Source organism: Carassius carassius, chromosome 50, assembly GCF_963082965.1.
Source record: "Carassius carassius chromosome 50, fCarCar2.1, whole genome shotgun sequence".
Lineage (NCBI taxonomy): Eukaryota > Metazoa > Chordata > Actinopteri > Cypriniformes > Cyprinidae > Carassius > Carassius carassius.
In genome coordinates this window covers 8,195,602-8,218,815 of record NC_081804.1, presented here as the reverse complement: position 1 = coordinate 8,218,815, position 23,214 = coordinate 8,195,602, and the positions used below count along the sequence as shown (strand labels likewise).

Genomic DNA, 23,214 nt, shown 5'->3' with positions numbered 1-23,214 from the left:
TTTGTGCAACATTAACCTTAAGCACACAATGCAAATCTATAAAAAAATATATATATTTGATCCACAACAAATATAACAGCAATAATCATAGCAGAGACACCAGAAACAACACTAGACATTAAGCCCCAGAGATCAGCATTTAATTCCTCTTAATCTGACACTTAACTGCAAAACAAATATTCCTTGAGTTTTCCAATTATTTCAACACCTTATTGTACATAGTCAAAACCACGTTGCAAAATCAGCTAAGAACAATCTCAACACGTAAGTGACCTGAGATTGACTCTTCCCTTGACTGCTCGCAAACTCCTACACAATAACACAGTGTTCTAGTTAATGCATAGCAGATTGTGACAGTAACCCCGAGCTTATAGTTAAACAAAAGATGACTTGTTTCCCCATGCTAATACAATAAAACCAGCCCAAACACTTGGTTGCATGTAGCCACAACAAAAAGTAAGCCCAGATTAGCTTGCTATGTCACTCCAACATTGAGATTTTGCCATTCTCATGAGTTAAATATTAATTAAAATATAAATATTGTAGAAACCAAATTTTCTGTAAAGTTGCTTTGCAACGATTTGTCTCGTAAAAATCACTATACAATAAACATGAATTGAAAAATAGAATGAACACAAGATGCACTGCAAAACATCAATCGCAACAACAATCTCAGCCATTTTTATTACAAAAGTGATTTGACTAACAAATATGGATATGAAAATTAGTTGTTGTATGTGCTATTCAAATTATCTTTAGTTGTGCAAAAAATAGTGACATTTAGGTAAAGGAATCAATTGAAAAATGTGTCATCTTCTGCAACATGAGATCAGCAAATCTCCAAGTAAGCCTTTCAAAGCACCTTTATTTAAAGATTTTTTTTTGCTTCCTCCATGAAGCGTGAGATTTTAAGAACATGTCTAGAGCTCTACAGACTTACTTTGGTGTCCGCGCAGGCTTTGCCCTTACTGTACTCCTTGTGGCTGGCTCTTTTGTCCAGTTTCCCCCAGAGGCCTTTGGCCTTCCAGTAGGTGACGGCAGCTTTCAGGCTGCTGTAGAAGTCCCTGTGGTCCGAGAGGTTCAGCTCCAGCTGCCTGCAGAGGATGCTGAAGGCCTGCAGGGTGCCTTTACAGGTAGTGGCCTGCACAAAGTTCTCAAACAGCTGGCCAGCCTGAGATGTACGCTCGTCCTCAGTCTCCCCCATTCTTCCTCTTTTATCTCACTCTTTCCCTCTGTTGACGATATTCAGTCAGGGGTTGGTTGGTGCAGGCATTCCTTTTCAAGACTAGAGAAAGAAAAGGAAAGAGAGGGTTTTATTTGTTTCTACACATGGACCAAAGTGCCATAAGTTTCATTATCAGCAATCGACCATCAATATGGGAAAAAAAAATGGGTATACAGTCCATTGAAATGAAATAAAAATGGTAGGCAGTTCACATCGCCTACATGCATTTACTGCTTTAGGGCTCTGATTGCAGCCTTTCAATGCTGTTTGTATATAAAGGTCAATTACATCAATAAAACTGCACTGTCCTTATAAGAATTCGGGATATACACAGCTACATAATTTCATAAAAACAGGGGTTTTAAAACTGGGATTAAACGCTGTTCCTGTGGCTCAAGTGGCAGAGCATTGTGTTAGCAGCACAATGTTGTGGGTTCGATACCCAGGGAACATGTTAGGTAAAAAATGTTAGCCTGAATGCACTGTAAGTCGCTTTGGATAAAAGTGTCTGCTAAATGCATAAATTTAAACTGAAAATGTAAATGAAAAAAAAAAAATAATAATAATAATTCACCAAATAATTTGGTATAACGCATAATACTTAATAGTAAATAATAAAAAAAATAAAAAGAATATACAATACATTAAAAGCAAAAAGATCAATAAATATGTACAATTATGTATTTATTTGTATTAAGTATGAAAGTAAACCTAAAAAAGAATGACAAAATAAAAGCCAATTGTAAACAATTATTTTATTTGGTTGTTTTTCAAAAATGACTTGAGAAATGTGGTGTCACATGCAAGGGGAATATTTGGAATTTTGTTTGTTTGTTTGTTTGTAAGGATTAAAGAAAGGAAGAAATATTCAACAGCTGGAAAATCAAGTCAACCATCCAAACTAATACCTAATAACAATGTATAGGTACACAGCAATCTTTGGCTATCTGGACCAACAGACAATGCCTTGGGGAAAAAATTAAATACTGCTGGAAAATCAAGAAAAAAAAATGCTCTAGATGTTCAGCTTAAAGACACAAAAAAGTTGGCATGTGCTTTAAAATAGGCCAGAAGAGTCACATGCTTGATAGGATTAATGCATGCAGTGCAAACGGGACAGAACAAAGAAATACTTAACTAGAATCAGGACACCAAGATTGGCCCAGTTGTAGACAACCTGCAAGCCAGAAAATATTTGCACGCACTAAGAGCTGCCAAAACATTCTGCAAAATGTATCCACAGAGTGTAAACAATAGTATCATGCATTTCTCAATGTGTCCTTCAGGTAAATGGACTGAGGAAATCAATCCTCTTCCAGTCTCGAATGAAGAGTTGATTTGGGATTGAAACCAGACTGAGCGCACTATGTGAATGATTTGAATGCGTGTTTTCGGAAATCATCTGAATGAGTGAGCAGACTTGTTGAAAGCTTGAGCCCAATAGCAGTCTTGTAGCTTTCTCTCCGTTAACACTCCTGAGGGTCACTTGAGTCTCACCGACCTAATCAAATCTGGCAGCTGGCAAGACCTTCTCATTTATCTGCAGAGTGGCATTAGGTGCTCTCTCCTGATTCATTAGTGTGGCCACGTCCACAGTCTGTTACCATTATCACTGGTCACTCTCAAAATACACACACACGAACACACACAAAAATATAGCATGACTCAAATTCCTTGTCCTTGAATTCTCCAAGGACTAATTAAAGCTATTCATTTTTTACATGTCACCAATGGTCAGTGCAGCCAATGCAAGGTGGGAAAGTTCCCATTGCTAAATTTAACCATGCTGAAAATGCAGTAGGGGATATTTCTTGAAGCAAGACGTGCCAAGAAAGTTGTCCTGTCAGAAAATCAAAATTGTGTGCGAGTAAAAAAGCAAGACAGGGCTCATTTAGAAGCTACAAATCAGATCGTGTCTCTAGGAACACCCTCTCAACAGATGACACAACTGCAAGCAAGGGAATTCAAGTTAACACCCTTTGCCATTGCCTTCAAAGATATTTTTCAACAGGATCATGCACATTTTCCCATCCTGTCTATCATTAATAGTCATTGAAAACTAGTATATGCTAATGTCACAGTGATTGTCAAGCATGTTGACTCCGACAGCTCAGACCTGCAGTCTCCCAGCATAAGGTCTTGACAGATCTTTTTGCAGGAGCTTCAGCTTAGAGAAACAATCAAAGGGTTCAAACACGTACAAGTGGATTCAGCAGAAAGAGGCACCACTTCAAAGTGGAATTCCTAATAGCCAACATTCCTACAACACAAAGATTAATCTTGTGACCTACAGGAGCACACAAACAGGAAGTTGATCTTCTCTACTATGCTCACGTCACCAAGGCTGCATTTATAATAATAATACATTTTATTTAAAGGCGCCTTTCAGGGCACTCAAGGACGCCATACAGTTGAGTGGTGGTGATAAAATCAACACATTAATACAACAAACAACAATTATTGACATTAAATTGTTTAAAATTGATCAGAGAAAACCAATTTAAACAGGTGAGTTTTAAGACATGATTTAAAAGTAGTCAGTCTGAATTCCAGAGATTATGAGCAGCACATCTAAATGCCCTAGACCCCATATAGTGGCTAAACGAGCAGAAGGTACAACAAGTGGAACAGATGAAGAAGATCTGAGAGTACACCTCTGGACGTAAATAAGAAGCAAATCAGAGAGATATTTGTGGTGCACAATTATGAAGAGCTTTGAAAGTGAGAAGTAAAATCTTATGATCTACTCAATATTTAACAGGAAGCCAGTGAAGATGGTAGAGAACTGGAGGGATATGCTCAATGGAGGAGGTTCTAGTAATTATATGGGCAGCTGAATTCTGGACCAACTGAAGTGTGTGAAGGAGTTTGTTAGGTAGCCCAAAGAGAAGAGTTACAGTAATCAATGCGCGAGGTAACTAGATCATGCACAAGAACAGCTGTGGAATTTGGGGGTCATTTGATAAAACCCACAATAAAAACAGTAATCCTGTAACATATTACTACAATTCAAGATATTTTTTCCATTTGTATTTGTATACACACACACACACACACACACACAGGTGCATCTCAAATTAGAATGTCGTGGAAAAGTTAATTTCAGTAATTCAACTCAAATTGTGAAACTTGTGTAGTTGAAGTCTTTGGTTCTTTTAACTGTGATGATTTTGGCTCACATTTAACAAAAACCCACCAATTCAATCTCAACAAATTAGAATATGATGACATGCCAATCAGCTAATCAACTCAAACACCTGCAGAGGTTTCCTGAGCCTTCAAAATGGTCTCTCAGTTTGGTTCACAAGTGCCGCGTTTCCAACGAAATTACCCGGAACATTTGTACCAGGAACTTTTTTCTCCCCAGACCTGTTGCTTTCTGCGTTTCCACCGCGGTGTAAAGTACCGGGTAGATTAGGCAAATAGACTGGTGATGTAGGTCTGCGCGCGTTTCTCAATACAAAGTACCGCTGATTTAAAATAAATAAAATAAATAAAAAAGTACGCTGATTTTGGACGTGCATCCTCGGTAGTTCAGACTTTGTGCATTCGACTCGGGAGTGTGATGTCGGCGACGACGCGAATCCTGTAATTTTCCTCTCAGTATATTTACAATAAAACGAAATAGGATATCAAATACCACTGCCTCCTTTGGTTTTCATTTAAGCATAATAACAGCTGCAGAAATGTACTTAGTTCAGGGATATGTGTAACGTTATATGCAGCCATTACAATGAAAGAAATATTATATAAATTTGCCTTTTTTATTTTCATTTTAACATATAGATAAATTGAATACAGACCAAAGAAAACCTGTTAGATTTACCCCGCAGCTGAATTATATGTTATGTTTTAACCACTAAAGAGACATCAGAGACAGCGGCACATATCAGAAGGTCTAGCCCAGTGGTTTTCAACCTGTGGGCCGCGGCCCACTGGTATTGTAGGTGGGCCGCCAATTACTAATAAAATAAATAATAATATATTTCATATATATAATTAAATAACAAAAAATAAATATTAAACTGTAACTATGCTTCCACTATTGGAGCTTGCTGATTGGTTTAAGAATAAACCGCCAATTTATCTTAGATATTTTTGCTGCATATGCTACAGAACAACAAATTCAAACATGCATAAATGCTGTCAACATGTTCCCTGACTGCCTGCTCCGCTGACTGTCTACCCGCTGCCGAGCTCTGCCTGGATCTGGTTTTCCCGTTTTGCTGAGCGGTGCCAGTCCGAGTTATTTTCTGTTCATTGCCAGTTCATTCTAGGGCTGTGCGATTAATAGAAATCGTCATAAAATAACGATTTGAGCCTGCGCGATTTCTAAATCGCTTTATAGCAAGATTTTCCGCGGCTCTGACCTCCTGCATTATGCTATCTGATCCAATCAGAATGCAGCGCCTACTGCGAGAACAGAACAGACTGAGCATATGCCTAACTCCAGGTTCACACACTGTCTGCGATGCGCCTTTTTTCCGAGCCCATGTTAACGGATCAGAGCGTTCACACTCCACGAGGTAAAAGGCTTTAAATAAAAACGTGCGAAAATTAATATCTAGCACATGAGCATAGAGAGAGTTGTGAGTGCACAGGACACAGTTTAAGTGTGATGAGAAATGTTTTAAGTGCGCACACTCTCTCCGGGTGAGAGCAGCGTGTATCTGAGCAAGCATGTCTGGTTTTGTGACAGAGCAAAAGGAAATCTGTGTGCGAGCGGAGAGATTCGCTCTCGTGCATTATTTTAATGTGCTTTCGCGTTACAATAATGCACTCTCTCTGCTGCTTCTGCACCGCACACATAACTGTATATATTTATATTTTATTTATTTTTTGCCATAAGTCTATAAATGTTGTTACACCTTTAGTGATTATTTTGACTTATGTCTGTTCTAGAGACGTTACAACTTTTTGATAAAGCTCTAATTGGTTTTCTTTTGGAAATATGTTTCAAATTCATCCTGAATGCATTTATGACTGTAAAGCATATATGTGTGCGTCAAAATTGTGATTAAAATCGAAATATCAAAATTGATCAAAGAAATTGCAATGTTTTTTTTCACCATATCGCACAGCCCTAGTCCATTCAATAAATACAGTTAACAATCTAGATTCTGAGTACTAAGTTATTAACCGTACAATAGCGGGGTCAGTTATTATTATTTATTTTTTTTGCAGTGGGCCGCGCAAACATATATGTTTGGATGTGTGGGCCGCGAGTTGAAAAAGGTTGGGAATCACTGGTCTAGCCGAAGTGAGGCTGCTCTCTGCGGATACATGAGGACTGAGCTCCCGCTGATCGAGTGGAGCTCACCGTCTACGAGATCGGCGAAACACATTTTTAAATAGGCGCTGTCTTTATAAATAAACCATAGATTTGAGTTTTAAACAACTACATTCTCGCCTGAAATACTTTTAAAATTACATTTCATGACACAATAACAGTAATATTTGAAAATGATCCGAATAAATGGTGTTTGAACTCAACCAATGCTGCGTGAACTCAGATCGCTTTGGCTACTGCAATTTTCCCCTCAGTATATTAACAATAAAACGAAATAGGATATAAAATACCACTGCCTCCTTTCGTTTTCATTTAAACATAATAACAGCTGCAGAAATATACTTAGTTCAGGGATATGTGTAATGTTATATACAGCCATTGCAATGAAACGAAATATTATATAGACTTGCCTTTTTTATTTTCATTTTAACATATAGATAAATTGAATACAGACCAAAGAAAACCTGTTAGATTTACGCCGCAGCTGAATTATATTTTATGTTTAACCACTAAAGAGACATCAGAGCCAGCGGCACATATCAGAAGGTCTAGCCGAGAAGAGGCTGCTTCTGGTCGGATGGATGATCACTGAGCTCCCGCTGATCGAGTGGAGCTCACCGTCTTCGAGATCGGCGAAACACATTTTTAAATAGGCGCTGTCTTTATAAATAAACCACAGATTTGAGTTTTAAACAACTACATTCTCGCCTGAAATACTTTTAAAATTACATTTCATGACACAATAACAGTAATATTTTGAAAATGTTGATCTGAATAAATGGTGGCTGAACTCAACCAATGCTGCGTAAACTCAACCAATCAGCATGTTTAGCGCCAAAGTCCCGACCCCGAAAGTTCCGGAACTTTGAAAAAGTACCACCTCGCCAGCAGGGACTTTCTGAGGGGCTTTTTTTTACCCGGAACTTTATTTAGTTCCTGGTTCCTGCGGTTCAAACACACCAAGTACCAGGCCAAAGTCCCTAGTTCCTGGGTAAAGTTCCTGCGGTGGAAACGCGGCATAGGCTACACAATCATGGGGAAGACTGCTGATCTGACAGTTGTCCAGAAGACAATCATTGACACCCTTCACAAGGAGGGCAAGCCACAAACATTGATTGGCAAATAAGCTGGCTGTTCACAGAGTGCTCAAGCATGTTAACAGAAAGTTGAGTGGAAGGAAGAAGTTTGGAAGAAAAATATGCAAAACCAACCGAGAGAACTGCAGCCTTATAAGGATTGATTCAAGAATTTGAGTGAACTTCACAAGAAATTGACTGAGGCTGGGGTCAAGGCATCAATAGTCACCACACACAGACGTGTCAAGGAATTTGCTGAACCACAGACAACATCAGAGGCATCTTACCTGGGCTAAGGAGAAGAAAGACTGGACTGTTGGCCAGTGGTCCAAAGTCCTCTTTTCTGATGAGAGCAAGTTTTGTATTTCATTTGGAAACCAAGGTCCTAGAGTCTGGAGGAAGGGTGGAGAAGCTCATAGCCCAAGTTGCTTGAAGTCCAGTGTTAAGTTTCCACAGTCTGTGATGATTTGGGGTGCAATGTCATCTGCTGGTGTTGATCCATTGTGTTTTTTGAAAACCAAAGTCACTGCACCCGTTTACCAATAAATTTTGGAGCACTTCATGCTTCCTTCTGTTGATCAGCTTTTTGAAGATGGTGATTTCATTTTCCAGCAGGATTTGGAACCTGCCCACACTGCCAAAAGCACCAAAAGTTGGTTAAATGACCATAGTGTTGGTGTGCTTGACTGGCCAGCAAACTCACCAGACCTGAACCCAGAGAATCTATGGAGTATTGTCAAAAGGAAAATGAGAAACAAGAGACCAAGAAATGCAGATGAGCTGAAGGCCACTGTGAAAACCTGGGCTTTCATACCACCTCATCAGTGCCACAAACTGTTCACCTCCATGCCACTCCGAACTGAGGCAGTAATTAAAGCAAAATGAGCCCCTACCAAGTATTGAGTACATGTACAGTAAATGAACATACTTTCTAGAAGGCCAACAATTCACTAAAAGTTTATATATTTTTTAATTGGTCTTATGAAGTATTCTAATTTGTTGAGATGAAGTGAATTGGTGAGTTTTTGTTAAATGTGAGCCAAAACCATCACAATTAAAAAGAACCAAAGACTTAAACTACTTCAGTCTGTGTGTATTAAATTTAATACACAAGTTTCACAATCTGAGTTGAATTACTGAAATAAATTTACTTTTCCATGACTTTATAATTTATTGAGATGCACCTGTATACACACACACACACACACACACACACACACACACACACACACACACACACACATAAATACATACATACATACACACATTACACACACACACACAAGCAGTCATTCATGTTTGTAGGGAAAGTAAACCCTACTGAGTCAATATGGATTAGTTGTTTACAGCCTGAAGTAAAAGACTATTACAGTACAGGAAAACAAAAGTAACCAGAGAGCAATGCTGCTATGGAAGCGTATGGGTAGCAATATTCAATTTGGGATGTAATATGCAAAATGACAATGCAAAACGTAAAATGACAATGCATTTCTGTATTTACATTTACATTTTCCAATACATTTGTGCAACGTTTGGTGCAAAATGAAAATGAAAATTAAATTACATAATTTTCATTTGCCATTTCATACACCAGTTTTAATATGTAAAATGAAAACTAATTTTAATGCTTTATAAGTTGCAAAATTAAAATGAAAATGTATTACAGAAATGATTAGATATGTATAACATGTTCAAGCAAAAACTGTGGCAAAATTATCATTTAAATGCTATTTTTCTTAAATGCATTACTTACAGTCAAGACACTTACGATTGCATTTTCATTCAGTGTCCCGCAATGAATGTAGCAAAATTCAATGTGCACATTGAAAATGCATTCCGAGACGATCACGTGTCCGCCCCCTCCCGCCATGTCAATCACTGCGTGAACAAGGCGGGGCTTGCAGAAGGTCAAGAGACTCAAATCTCAAGAAGAGGATTCAAGTGAGAGAACATGGACAAGACCGTTGGTCCATGTACGTTTTGATCATTTCGGTTTATGGCTTCAATATTTCATTCACACTTGTGGGCGGCGCTGAAGCACTCCTTTCATCTGATTGGTTTAATCGCTCCACCTTCAGCTCGGTCTTTTTTTTTATTCTTTCAGGCAGAATAAGAGGCAGTGCGAGTGCGGCACTGTAATGTCTGAAACCACCACTCACTGTTAATTAGCATAATATTTGAATCAGATGTAGCTGGGCACATAATTCGTGCTGACGAGACCTGCAAATTATTTCTAGGTTGTAGTATTGTATGAATATTGTCCCACTGATAAATACAGTGCAAATAGTTCTCTCTCTTTGGAAAAAAGTGACGTGGAAATAAAAATCAATAGACTGAACAGTTCCATGTCTGTAACATTTACCACTCTCATCTTTTAAGTTATAAGGCACTAGGTATGTGTGTGTGACATTAATAAATAATTGTAAAAATTAATATTGTTACATTTCTGAAATAAAAATAGTAAAATTAGCTCTATGCTGCTCAGTGCTCCTGTAGCCTACCCCAGAGCACCCTCTCGCGGCTGTAGACAGTAATGTTTTCTCTTGGTTCTGAATAAATGCGACTTATAGTCCAGTGCGACTTATATATGTTTTTTTCCTCGTCATGACGTATTTTTGGACTGGTGCAACTTATAAAGAAAAATACGGGTAACATTATTATTATTATTTATTATGAGAGTAATTGACACAGACTAGAACTTTAATGTTTCACCAAATTCAGCTCAGATCTTCAGACTCGTCTGACTTGTGTTGCTGTATAACTGGCCAGACTTACCTTCCCAAAAAATCCTATTTAATTTTATTTCATAAATTTAACTATATTTTTTTCCACTTCACTGTTATCCAAGGAGACAGAACTATTTGCACTGTTTTTATCAGTGAGACAATATTTATACAATACAGTAACCTAGAAATAATTTAACGGGGTGTCTTGCAAGTCGCAGCAACACGAATTATGTGCCCAGCATCATCGGATTCAAATATTATGCTAATTGACAGTGAGCGGTGGTTTCAGACATTACAGTGCTTGACTCGCACTGACTCTTATTCTGCCTGAAAGGATGCAGCGCCGCCCACAAGTGCGAATGAAATATTGAAGCCATAAACCGAAATGATCAAAACGTACACGGGCCAACGGTCTTGTCTGTTCTCTCACTTGAATCCTCTTCTTGAGATTTGAGTCTCTTGACCTTCTGCAAGCCCCGCCTTGTTCACGCAGTGATTGACATAGCGGGAGGGGGCGGACACGTGATCGGCTCAGATTGCATTTTCAATATGCACATTGAATTTTGCTACATTCATTGCGGGACATTGAATGAAAATGCAATCGTAAGTGTCTTGACTGTGAGTGTTAATGCATTTAAGAAAAATAGCATTTAAATGATAATTTTGCCACAGTTTTTGCTTGAACATGTTATACATATCTAATCATTTCTGTAATACATTTTCATTTTGCAACTTATAAAGCATTAAAATTAGTATTCATTTTACATATTAAAACTGGTGTATGAAATGGCAAATGAAAATTATGTAATTTAATTTTCATTTTCATTTTGCACCAAACGTTGCACAAATGTATTGGAAAATGTAAATGTAAATACAGAAATGCATTGCCATTTTACATATTGCATTGTCATTTTGCATATTACATTCCAAATTGAATATCGCTACCCATATGCTTCCATATGCTGCTGCCTTGGAGAGTTTGGTTACACCCGTTCAGGTGACGTTGGTAAATGTTAGCCAGCTGACCTATATGACACAAGCATATTGCGTAGCTGATACAAATACAGGACCGGAGAAAGCTTTTTTTTTTGGACACATACAGTATATTTGGTAATGGTATAACACATAAATTGAAATTAGGGATTCAAAATATCTTATCTTATATTATATTCTTTTAAATATAGCTCTTAACTAACAAGTAATTATCATAACGAAACATCTAGAAAGAAAGAAAAAAAATGCAGAAGCAAAATCAGCTATTTTGGGAACATGGTTCCTGAGAATGATATACAATCACTCTCGTTCCAACAAATTCCGCAAAGCCGCAAAACGGCACAACTTATCATTCGTTAGGGCATAATGAAGGGGAAGATATAGGTCCAACCCATAATGAGTTCTCTAGAGTAATGCCTTTAGTAGAGATTTGGTCAAGTGAACTGGGCAACACCCATGAGTAACCAGGAATCCCTATCAAAGTCATCAAAATCAACGGCAGACCTACTATTCCCATTAGATATAACCGCTATATACTGCGTGTTGGTGTGCAAAACAAACATTTGCAAAGAATGCACCCTGAAGCATTTACTTGAAAATTTCAGAGGAAACATCATGGATGAACAAGATCTGAATAATCTGTAGAGTAAGATGATGCATCATCCAAAAGCAGCTTGTTGCACATGATTAAATCTAGCCATACTGCTGTATTAATGTTATGAATTTCTGTCTGAAAAAAAAAAAAAAAAAGGTAATTGACTTTTTCATTATTACTACTCCATATCGAACAAGTTCAGAGGTTCAGTTCTCGTAATTGCGACTTTTTTAGTGGAGGAATCACTTTAAGAATTTTTTTTTTCAGCTGATGAATGATTAAAACACTGACAGCCAATCAGAATCTATCCTGCTTTAAAAGACAACAGAACTGCAGCATGTGCTTAGAATAAACAGAACGTTTATCGTTCTTGATGTTAATATGCTTTTACTTTTATTTTTCACTCTGAGGCAGACATAGACATCCATATAACATGGAGAATCATTCGGGTGGTTCCTGCTCAGAATAGACGCGTCTCAAGTTTCAAGTTCTACCATGGTGAGATCTATAGCTGTGCAGTGCAATGTACAGCAGGTTCAAAGCCTCGACAGTAGGCTAATGAAGTCCTGGGGAACATAATCCTACTTTTAAAACGGAGTCATCTTTCCATAGATATGACTTTTTTAAAAACTCTTTTGAGCTTCTTCTGAGATTCCATCAGATACTGTACACTGCAGACATCAAGATTTCTGGCAGCATCTTTAACTGTCTGATCCAATTGTGTGGATGATATGATCCCTTCGATAACAAACCAACAACTTTCCACTTCCTCTAACATTCTCTAACCTACTGGGAACAGAAGGAATGATTATAAAGGAAACATGGAGGAGGAATTTAAAGACTTTGAATGTGACGCCGCTCCAGACAAGCATTTCAAATGTCAACACACCCAATCGGTTTCAACTCAAAAAAGTTTGTTTACTCTGGAATAGTCTTTCCGTTAAACTACAACAGGATGACCAACTGTAAACCATATATTTCACTGGAATGAACAAATTTAGGCAAACTCTAGTCTCATACACTGCCATTTCACAAATGGAAAACTCTTAGTAACATTTACAATGACATGCCAAACTACATATCTGGAGGTAAATAAAGTCAACTGGGTATTGATATAAATGGTTCAACTTCAACACTTTAAGTATCAATCCTCTCAAGATATCAAATGTCACCTTGAAGCAACTCTATAAATAAGGGGGGTACAGATGCTCTTCTCAGCTGGGTTATGAAAAACTACAAACCACTTTGAGAAGCATTATTGCTTCCACTTGAACCAGCTGGAGTCTGATCAACCAGCCAGTAGGGTTGTTTTATTGTGAACGGCCCTGCCTTCACCTTAAGCAAATCAGTGTTGCAAATTGGAGGGAATGTGAAACCGAATCCAACAGAAGAATATATGCAATTCCATTAAAAAAATAAATAAATAAACTGTATTTTACTGAGACTGCCATATTGTGATATACTACCCATATGAAACACATGATGGCATCATGGCCATTTTTAACTGAACTTCCACAAAGATTTTTATAGTATCTTCAAAAATTCCAAAATACTGGGAATGAACTAAAAGCTGAGAGGAGCACCGACAGCATGTGTGTTGGCCCTTTGGCTGGTCATTTTTTTGGTCCACCGCCTCATGAACTTCTCTGCAACTTCATAATTTACAAATGGACTTCATTTCTCACAATATTGACTTCAATGAGAACTGTAACTTTCTAACAATTGCAATTTTATTTTGGACAACTGCAACTTTATTACTCAAGGCTGCAATTCTATATCTCACAATAAAAAAAAAAATATTTTTCACAATTTGCAACTTTCTCAAACAACTTTGTTATAGTTGCAGCTTTATTCCTCATTATCGTAACTATCTCACAACTGCGACTTGATCATATTCATATCTTTAATACTATCTCTTCATTGTGACTCTCACAACTGCAACTTTATTTCTGACAATTGTGACTCAGTTTGCAACTTTTTTCACAATTTCAACTTTATTTCTCAAAATCGTGTCTATTTCTACCATTTGCTTTTTTATTTCTCACATTCTATGGTTTGCACTCTATCTGCCATGTGCCTTGCACGGCTTTATTCAACTTTATTTTTATAATATGTCTTTTTTTACATGCCCTTATTGTATAGTTGTATCTTATATTTTATATTTGATCTAGATTTTTAGGCTCTACTATAGGAGTTATCTGTATGCACCAAGTGTCTGAGAGTAACGCAATTTCAATTCTCTGTATGTATGTACTGTACATTTGGAAGAATTGACAATAAAGCAGTTGACTTGATTCTCTATTTATTTCTCACATTTGCTTCATTTCCCACATTTCCTTTTTTTGTCCCATTTTCTCAATTTCTTACATTTGCAACTTATCTGCGCATTTCTCCTCATGCCTGTGGTGAAGCTTTGGTTGATTCAACACATGATATGATATGAAAGAAAACCGCCATAGTTCTAGTTTATTTCTGTCTTTCTCTGTGCTCACAATGGCCCTTATAAGTCAAAGGCATATTCCAGTAAGAGCAGACTGTGTAACATGACTGTTTTAACCTATAGGCAGCAGAGGGACAACAACACATACAAAAGCTCTCATAAACAACCACATGATTAATCTGCAAGCAAGATTATACAGATCAAGAAAAAAGCAAACATCTAATGGTGCATTTCACACATTGCGTTATTAAAGCCCATATAAAAGCTAAAGCGTCTTAAACTTCAGGAGCATTGCTGGAAAATTAGGCTATAGACACGGCTTACAAAATAAGAACATATTTATCTGTGTAAGTCATTACACGTGTTCATTACAAAAGACAGAAGAAACATCTGCAGAGTAAATAAAGCAAGTGATTCATCAACCGAGACACAATTGATGCCAGTCTGAGCCTGTTGATCTCTATAGTCTGAGCAATTCACACTAACAAGGAGTAATCCTGGACAACATGGAGAAAATAACAGTCCAGTCTGACCAAAACTCTACACATCACAGAAGTAAGGAAACTTCCAAAAGAAACACCATCAACATTGGAAAATGCTTAATGGTCAAAACATCTCTATCAACATCTTCACACCAGTCAACTGTTTACCTCAACTCTCTCGAGAGACTTTCATGGAAAATCTATTTGTTAACCAAGTTTTTGAGCATTCTAGCAGGTTTCTAGATTGCAGTCCATTTTGGACCAGCAACATATAGCTTAAAGTGGTCCTTCAGATGGATTTCCCAATAGTGAATGTTATCAGTTTAGCCAATGACTGTATCAGACAACCGATAATATTACAATCATCATGCTTTCGTGCTGTTTTGGCATTATCTAAGAGATAAACTACAAACCAAACCCAGACAGCTGACAAGCACTCCAAAGGCTGCAGTAAATTATTTACACCATCCTTGAAAGTAACCTGGCTAAGATGTAATCAAACACCTGACTGGATATCCAATACAAACTTGCCATTATTTATTTGTTAATTTATTACTGTAATACATATCGAACACATTTATTTGTTTTAACATTACACAGTTATTTTCATATGCATGTAATCTGTGTGTCAACAGAGTAGCCTATTCTGTCAACGCAGCGCGTGCCTAATATAGCGCGTTCCCTGACACGCGCTCAAATGAGAACAGCAAACTTACTTTTTCCGCTGTAATGTGACTTTCAGCAGAATCTGTTTGACAGTGGTCGATATTATCCGTATAGCGTATCTGAGCTCTAACGTTTGTCACGCACAACATCTCATGATTCCTTTCACTCGGTTGTCGATATCAGTCTCGCTCGCGACTCACTGGCTCTTTATGCGCCTTATATTAGAGGCGGCGCTTCTCGTGACGACAAATGGGAAGTTCAGATAAACTTATGAGGCAAATCCCATTGTTATTTTTTTTAGCAGTCGTCTGCACTTCATTCTCAAGTGTCTTGAAGGTTTCAGTTTAGGAAAGCTGTCATGTAAAAATGCTTTACACATTAAAACATAAGAAACTACAGGCGTTCCAGGTTTTTACAATTTTGTGTTGCGAAATATTAATTAATAGCTTAGGACAAATCGAAATATTCATCTTGCAATCATATTCAAAATAGTTTTTATGTCCATTGCACAACACAAAACTATGCATGCATTTGGAATATTACCCAATTTTTTGTATTGTCCAAAAACGCATGAATTATCGAGCCCTACAGCGATTTGTCCCCCCATCAACAATATGCTACGGTAGTATACAAGCAGCACTGTTTAATCACACACACATGCTGGCAGGTGTTTGATTAAGACAGGCAGCGAATGAGTGGAGAACGAGATGTACTCTGTCGCCATCTACTGGATTATTAAAGTATGTGCACATACTCCATGCACATTGAAAGGCGAAGTGCAATGAGATATATATGAAAAATATACCTTATACAGTCTATGGTCTATACCCAACAAACACAGAACGTTCCCCTAACCGTCCCATTAGGTTATTTTTTTTGGGAATCAAATAAGAACGTTCTAGGGACCAAAAGTTGTTAGCTGGGTATGGAACAAAAACAGACTATTTAATGTTAAAACAATGAGCTGTAATAATCGATTTGGACTGAAAGCCCAGCTGTGACTACGCAGGCTATTATAAATCATTATAAATATTGCTTGAAATTTATTAAAAAGTTAAATTAAAATGTTAAATATGATAAAGCCTATTATTAACATTTTATTGTACTCACCAAGGCTGCATTTATTTGATCAAAAATACAGTAAAACAATAATATTGTGAAACATTACAATCTAAACTGTGCAGGACACCCCGTTTGGGCACCCCGATCTAAAATAACTGCTTTTTATTTTAATATATTTTAAAATGTCATTTATTCCTGTTATAGGAAAGCTGAATTTTCAGCAGCCGTTACTTTACCATTTAGTGTCACATGATCCTTCAGAAATCATGAATAGTTTTTATCAAACAGTTTTTGCTGCTTATTATTTTTGTGGAAACTGTGATGCATTTTTTTTTCAGGATTCTTTTATGGATTGAAATAAAGTTTATTGAACAGCGTTTCTCTGAAATAGCAAAGGGATTTATAATTTTACAAATTATTTTTGTAATTTTGATCATTAATGCAATAATTAATATTATTCATCTTCTTCTTATTATTATTATTATTATTACTTAAGTATATCACGGGTTCTATAAAAAATATTAACCAGTAATAAATAAATAATATTTAAGCCCCAGGATCTTGTGACACTGAAGACTGGGGCAATGGCTGTTGAGTCGTGTAATGACAGCCATCACATCAATTATATTCTAAAATATATTAAAATAAAAAACACAGTTGCTTTTGTCGAGCTAGCATAGGTATACTTTTTATTTGTTTCCATAATTTTTAAAAGCCAGTGTGCTGTCGCTTTAACAATTGAACCATTCGACGCCAAAACCTTTTCCGGTCTTTTTCCCCCCTCACAAATTTCCAAATAATCCACGTCCCAGGCACAGACAGGGTCTGTGATTCCCGCCAGGCGTGACTAGGCTAAGCACAAAACGATGCTGAAATTTGTGATATTATCCCTTTGCGCGTGGTTTGTAGTGGGCAGCTCAGTTCACACTCACAGAGGGGGACACCTGGACATCACCGGTGCCCTGGAGGAGCATTGGGCGCAGGGACAAACCACTTTAAACGAGATGTTCAAGGAAGTGGAAAAACTGATGGAGGACACGCAGCAAAAACTAGAGGAGGCTGTTCACCAGGTATGACTAGATTAAAAAACAATCCTAGTAGATTAACATGTGAATTTCGTTTTGCGCCAAGCTGCTTTACTGTACTGGATGATTATCGCTGACCGAATCGTAAACGAATTGTCCTTTTGAGTCGAATCTCTTCATTGGCTCTTTTTAAACCGGTTCATCTGAGCGAACCGAGTCAACAGATATGGTTTTTAATAAAAAATGTTTTAAAATGTGCAAAATGTTTACCGATGTAGCCTCATTTTAGTAGTGTTCAGCGGAATTTTAAGAATATTTTGCTTGAGTCATTTAGCAGACGCTTTTATCCAAAGCGACTTACAAATAAGGACAATGGAAGCAGTCAAAATCAACAAAAGAGCAAAAACTAAACTGTGGAACATACAATTTCAACAAATAGTATTATTAATAAAACTTATTCGAAAACACACACACACACACACACACGTTATATGTAATGTCACCGAGTCGTTTAAACTGATTCTTTGAAATGAGCCGATTCGCTAAAATGAATCGTAATTTTTATATCCGATTTTGCAACTTATAGTTAGAATCACAATCAAAACATTCACATCAATTACTATGAATCTTATTTGAATCAGATGGAGAATGAGTCTTCAAAATCGTTGCTACATGGACGCAACTTTCCAGCCAGTTTTCTCAATGAAACTACGAAAGTGATCAAGGTTGGAAATCGGACTGTCCAGCTGATAGAGAGAATCGACAAGGTATTTCTTATTTATTCTACTCCGTTTATTGGCTTGTACTGGATCTGATTTCGCTTTTTATATACACTATATTGCATTAACAGAACTGCCCTGTGTTTATATGTCTTCGTGCCTTTGTATATTGCTATGCCTTGTATAACTAACACCTGGTTTTCCTCTAGGAAACAGATAATAAGACTGGAAAGACTAATTTTTCCAGAACTCTCATTCAGAACACTGAACGTTGGAATGAAGTAGATCACGTGAGTCTATTTCTCATCTATATCTTTAATATCTATTACTTTAAGTTGTTGTATGTAATCTAATTTCTGAAAAGTGGCCTGGGTTGTTAAACGGATATAAAACGTTCAGTGCACACATCCTGGTAAGTAAACATTTGCTGCATTGGTCACTCTGGGCAGCGCTATGAACCCTGGAGTGAGTTTGTCGTCACCTAGGCAACATGGTTAAATTTAAATAAAAAAAAAAATATAAATATATATTTAGCAGATGCTTTTATCCAAAGCGACTTACATTGCATTCAGGCACATGCGTTCCCTGGGAATCGAACCCACAACCTTGCTCTGCTAACGTGAGTTTATTTATTAAAACCAACATGGATTTTCCACTTCACAAGTCATCAAACTAGAATCCTCTGTTTGCTTGGGAAACACGTGGCACATCATTACGGAGACTTTTCTAAACAGAGGGTCCTAGTTTGAGAGGGTCCTCTTTCTGCTTGTGTTGCACTGTTGCTGTGGTTACCACAGACTAAAATATAAGCTTTTATTTCTTATAAGGCTATTACAAATTAGTCCTTTAAACCCTGGATCTTTCAACATAAACACAGTATGTCTTTGTTTTCAAAACTAAGTGTGATGTTTTTACTTCCAATTCTTTTGAATTACAGTCTAACTCTGTCGAACAGCTTTTGATTTAAATAAATTATATCTACTGCATTATATCTATTCCAGAGTAAAAACATTACATGTATGGTCATTATGCATTTCCACAAAAGTTTAACAGGCGGCAGTGTCATTAGAGGCTCTTTGGCCAGACAGTCTCCTGGCTCCATGACAATAAATGGTGAAATTAGAACAGCTGGAAAAAATGCATGGGTAATTGGTGCACTGGGAATGTGTGGTGGAGAGTTAGTGCTAGAGGCCATCTCACCATGAGGCAGCACTCAGTGGTTTCTCTCTCGGCTTGCACAGCAGCAAATGTGAGCTCAAAGTTAAAAGATAAGCATTATATGTTAGGGATAAAAATATACAGCCAGTCATTATTGCAAAATGTATCCCATAAATTAACAGTAAATAGATTATTACATGTATTACAAGACAACTAACCAAGTGGAATCAATTTTATATATATATGAATGGAAGGCTACATCCTAAAATTCAATTGATCAGTACTGACTCTTTTTATTTCTGTTTATTTTCGTTAATTTAAATGTGTGCAGCCTTTGTCGGCTGTAGCCTTCCGTTTGCGAGACTCCCATAGATAAGCTTTGTTGAACTGAAAATGGAATTCTCTTGATGGAATTCCCAACGCCTCAGAATCTATTCTTTTTAGAGTCGATTCCCAGCCCTGGCCGTAACTGAGGTGAAGGGTGTAGCTTGGCTCTGATGTTGACTGCTGAGTGGTTGTTCGCTGTTACAGCTCTCACAGTATTCAAGTACTGAGATGGATTTCTGCACCTCCACTTCTGTAAATGTGGAATTAATTATGACACCGATGACGACGTTTGTCTCCTGTTTGTCTATATTGCACCACAGGCCACTTCTCTATTCTTCATCCAGTTTGTTTGTAAATATTTTCTGCACAGTGGAAATGTTAATCATATTACGTCTTATTTCCCACCTTTTCCTTAAGTCACAAAATTTGCATCATATCAAGTTCCAGGGTCTCTAACAAAGTACAAGCACACAAATGACTCTTTCTGATAAAACATTATAATGAGGAGGATGTTCCAGGCAACAAAAATGTGGTTTTCAGTTATTTTTAATCCCCAACTGAATTTCTATCTGGGAGGCAAAACACTTCATTGGAATTTCATGACCTAAAGTCCAAAACCAAACTTGCTATTACAGTATTTTCTTTTCTTTAAGCAACCTGCAGCATTGTCTCCAAACTAAAGTTAAGACACACTGCTGTAGGTTGCTTAAAGAAAAAGTTCCCCCAAAATAGAAAAAAAGGAAAACACCATCATCATGTACTCACCCTCATGTCGTTCCAAACCTCTATGACTGACATTCTTTTGTGTAACCCAGTTGAAGACATTTAGCTGAATGTCCAAGCTGCTCTTTTCTATATAGTGAAAGTGAATGGTGACTGAACGATGTACTCTATGTTATGAGTTATGATGTCTTATCCTGAACCACCAGGGTTTATTGAATTAATAGGGATCCTTGGGATGTCTGCTCAGCTGTAAGTGTAATAACAGTGTTTCTGTAATATATGTCAGGTTCATTCTTGTTCATTCAGGAGTGCATGATTGATGAGGACTGTGGGGACGGCAGCTTCTGCCTGTATGAAATCATGACCTCAAAATGTGTCCTGTGCCAGACAACTAATATGGTCTGTGCTCATTTTGTTCACTCCATCCATCCATCCATCCATCCAGATATGTTATATGTATTAATTAAATGTAAATTACATCAGAAAATTGTATACATATATAATTTTAAAAAGTAAAGTTTTTATATTTTATGCATTTATAATTGTATTTGTAAAATATTGTGTATATATTGATTGTTTAAAATGGTTTAGATTAGAATCTATTAATTTGTAAATTATATACATTATATATGTAAATATATACTTATATTTTGAATATATATAAAAGTATTTACATTAAATTTATATATATATATATACACACACACACACACACACACACACACACACATATATATATACACACACACACACACACATGAGTATATATAATTGTATAATTGCTATTTTATATGCTATTTAAATGTATGTGTGTATATGTGTGTTGTTAAAAAGTAAAAAAAAAAAAAATTATTGAATTATATTTAAATTTTATATAGTTTTTTTTTTGTGTATATAGTGTATATTGAATTGTTTAATTGCTAATGTTTAATGGTAAATTCCTTTTCTGCTTCTTGAATTGTCAGGAGTGCACGAAGGACGTGGAGTGTTGTGGAGATCAGCTGTGTGTGTGGGGTGTTTGTTCTCAGAACAGAACTAAAGGACAATCTGGAACCATCTGTCAGTACCAGAGCGACTGCAGTCCTCAACACTGCTGCGCCTTTCACAAAGGTTCTTAAATCTTTGTTTAGATTATCATAGTTTTACAATTCTAATAATACATGATTTTTATGATAGATGTCCGTGTTTTAAGATTTAAAGTCTGAGACGATGATATAACTAATCCTATAAATATAATGCATCTTAAAAGTAGCAAAAATAAGTAAAGGCATAAGTGAACGTTTTAACTTTCATATAACCAAAAGACCTTTTTTTTGTTTTGTTTTAATAAAAAAATCAGCCCTTGAGACATAGAAGTGCCTGTATAAACAACCATGCTCGATATCAGTATGCAGTTAGTTATGCAGTAAAACATCTGAAAAATATCCAGTTTCACTTGGCCTCCCAGTCCAGATTTCCCTTCAAAGTACTAAATAATTGTTTCCTTGAATTTAGAATTGCACTACTCGCCCACTCGGTTCACAACGTTCCTCAGTTTTCTTAGCATTCCCAGATACGCCTTTATAATTTGCAAGATAAAAACCAACAACATTTGCTGTGGTTTTGATATATCACTACATTTCCTGTGATCTGGAGTCCATCTCATCCTAATCTCCTTCCTTTCTGCTGTTCCTCTCTGTAGTCTCTGTCTCTCCCACCCTCCTCTTTTTAATGTTTCTTTCTTTTTTTCCTCTCCAGCCCTGCTCTTCCCCGTGTGCCGCCCCAAGCCACAGGAAGGCCAGGGTTGCCACAGTCACCCCAATCAGCTGATGGATCTGTTACTGTGGGACGAGGAGGGGCCGCGGGTGCACTGCCCCTGTGCTGCAGGCCTGCACTGCCAGCCTCTCAAGTGAGACAGTTTCTTCACAAATATTCCTTGCAAAGGTCTAGCTTATATGTTACAGCTAAAGTAGTTTGGCATGAAAACAATGATGTTTGCATAGACGACTGTGCTTTTTATAACTGTAATCTAGCCACCCAGTCAGATTGCAGCTTGCTGGTAAGACAAGCTCTAGGTATTTTAGTCAGCAGCATGAATCAGATGGGAACTATGTGGGCACCAAGAAATTCTATATATATATATATATATATATATATATATATATATATATATATATATATATATATATATATATAAAATAAAGAACTCTCTCTCTCTGTATATATATATATATATATATTTTTTTTTTTCTTTTTTTCAGAGAACAAAAAGACTCAAATTTATCTGTTTTATGTTACAGTAATAAATCATTGTGTGTGGATGAGAGGAACAGTTCTGGCGAAGGAAATGCGGACTGATCGCTCCCAATAAAACTGAACATTAATCAGTGTTGTAATTTGCACTCTATTTGTAGCATCAAAGTGCCTTCTTTGTCCTCTTAATTCAATAAGAGTAGATTTAATTTATACCTTTTTTTGTGTAATTTGTGTGCTACTACATAAATGGAATTACAAATGTTTCAAATAGTATTTTGATAAGACGATGACAATGTCCTGAATATGTGGAACTAGCTTGTCATTATATTCCTTCTAAATAAATATGATTTATGAGAAAAAAAAATTCTGACTCCTGAACTTATTTTGAAAATCAAATGTTTAAAAGCAAACATTAAAGCTGCAGTCTGTAACTTTGACGCTCTAGCGGTTAATAAACAGAACAGTATTCGTC

At 36.8% G+C, this 23,214-nt stretch overlaps 2 protein-coding genes across 4 annotated transcripts in view; one reads left to right on the top strand and one right to left on the bottom strand.

Moving 5' to 3' along the window:
* LOC132133806 (F-actin-monooxygenase mical2b-like) overlaps window positions 1-15,720 on the bottom strand; it is a 57,509-nt gene extending 41,789 nt beyond the window's left edge. The window contains exons 1-2 of one of the 3 annotated variants that reach the window (XM_059546797.1): window positions 15,544-15,720; window positions 941-1,285 (exon numbers count right to left, since the gene is read on the bottom strand). In XM_059546797.1, the coding sequence (XP_059402780.1) occupies window positions 941-1,204 (264 nt within the window). In that variant the 5' untranslated portion in view covers window positions 1,205-1,285; window positions 15,544-15,720. The remainder of the gene's footprint in view (window positions 1-940; window positions 1,286-15,543) is intronic. The other 2 variants (XM_059546798.1, XM_059546799.1) reach the window with 2 other exon arrangements.
* Window positions 15,721-17,133: 1,413 nt separating this feature from the next.
* Window positions 17,134-23,106, top strand: LOC132133187 (dickkopf-related protein 3-like). Its single transcript, XM_059545937.1, has 7 exons — window positions 17,134-17,625; window positions 18,222-18,347; window positions 18,509-18,589; window positions 20,814-20,906; window positions 21,473-21,617; window positions 22,245-22,395; window positions 22,787-23,106. The coding sequence occupies exons 1-7, from the start codon at window positions 17,422-17,424 to the stop codon at window positions 22,842-22,844; spliced, it is 858 nt and encodes a 285-aa protein (XP_059401920.1). The 5' UTR covers window positions 17,134-17,421; the 3' UTR covers window positions 22,845-23,106.
* Window positions 23,107-23,214: the final 108 nt, after the last annotated feature.

Coding starts and splice junctions, on each gene's coding strand:
- LOC132133187 (XM_059545937.1), top strand. CDS start 17,422: ATGCTGAAATTTGTGATATTATCCCTTTGCGCGTGGTTTGTAGTGGGC. Junction 18,348..18,508: donor TGATAGAGAGAATCGACAAG/GTATTTCTTATT, acceptor GTTTTCCTCTAG/GAAACAGATAATAAGACTGG. Junction 21,618..22,244: donor CTGCTGCGCCTTTCACAAAG/GTTCTTAAATCT, acceptor TTTCCTCTCCAG/CCCTGCTCTTCCCCGTGTGC.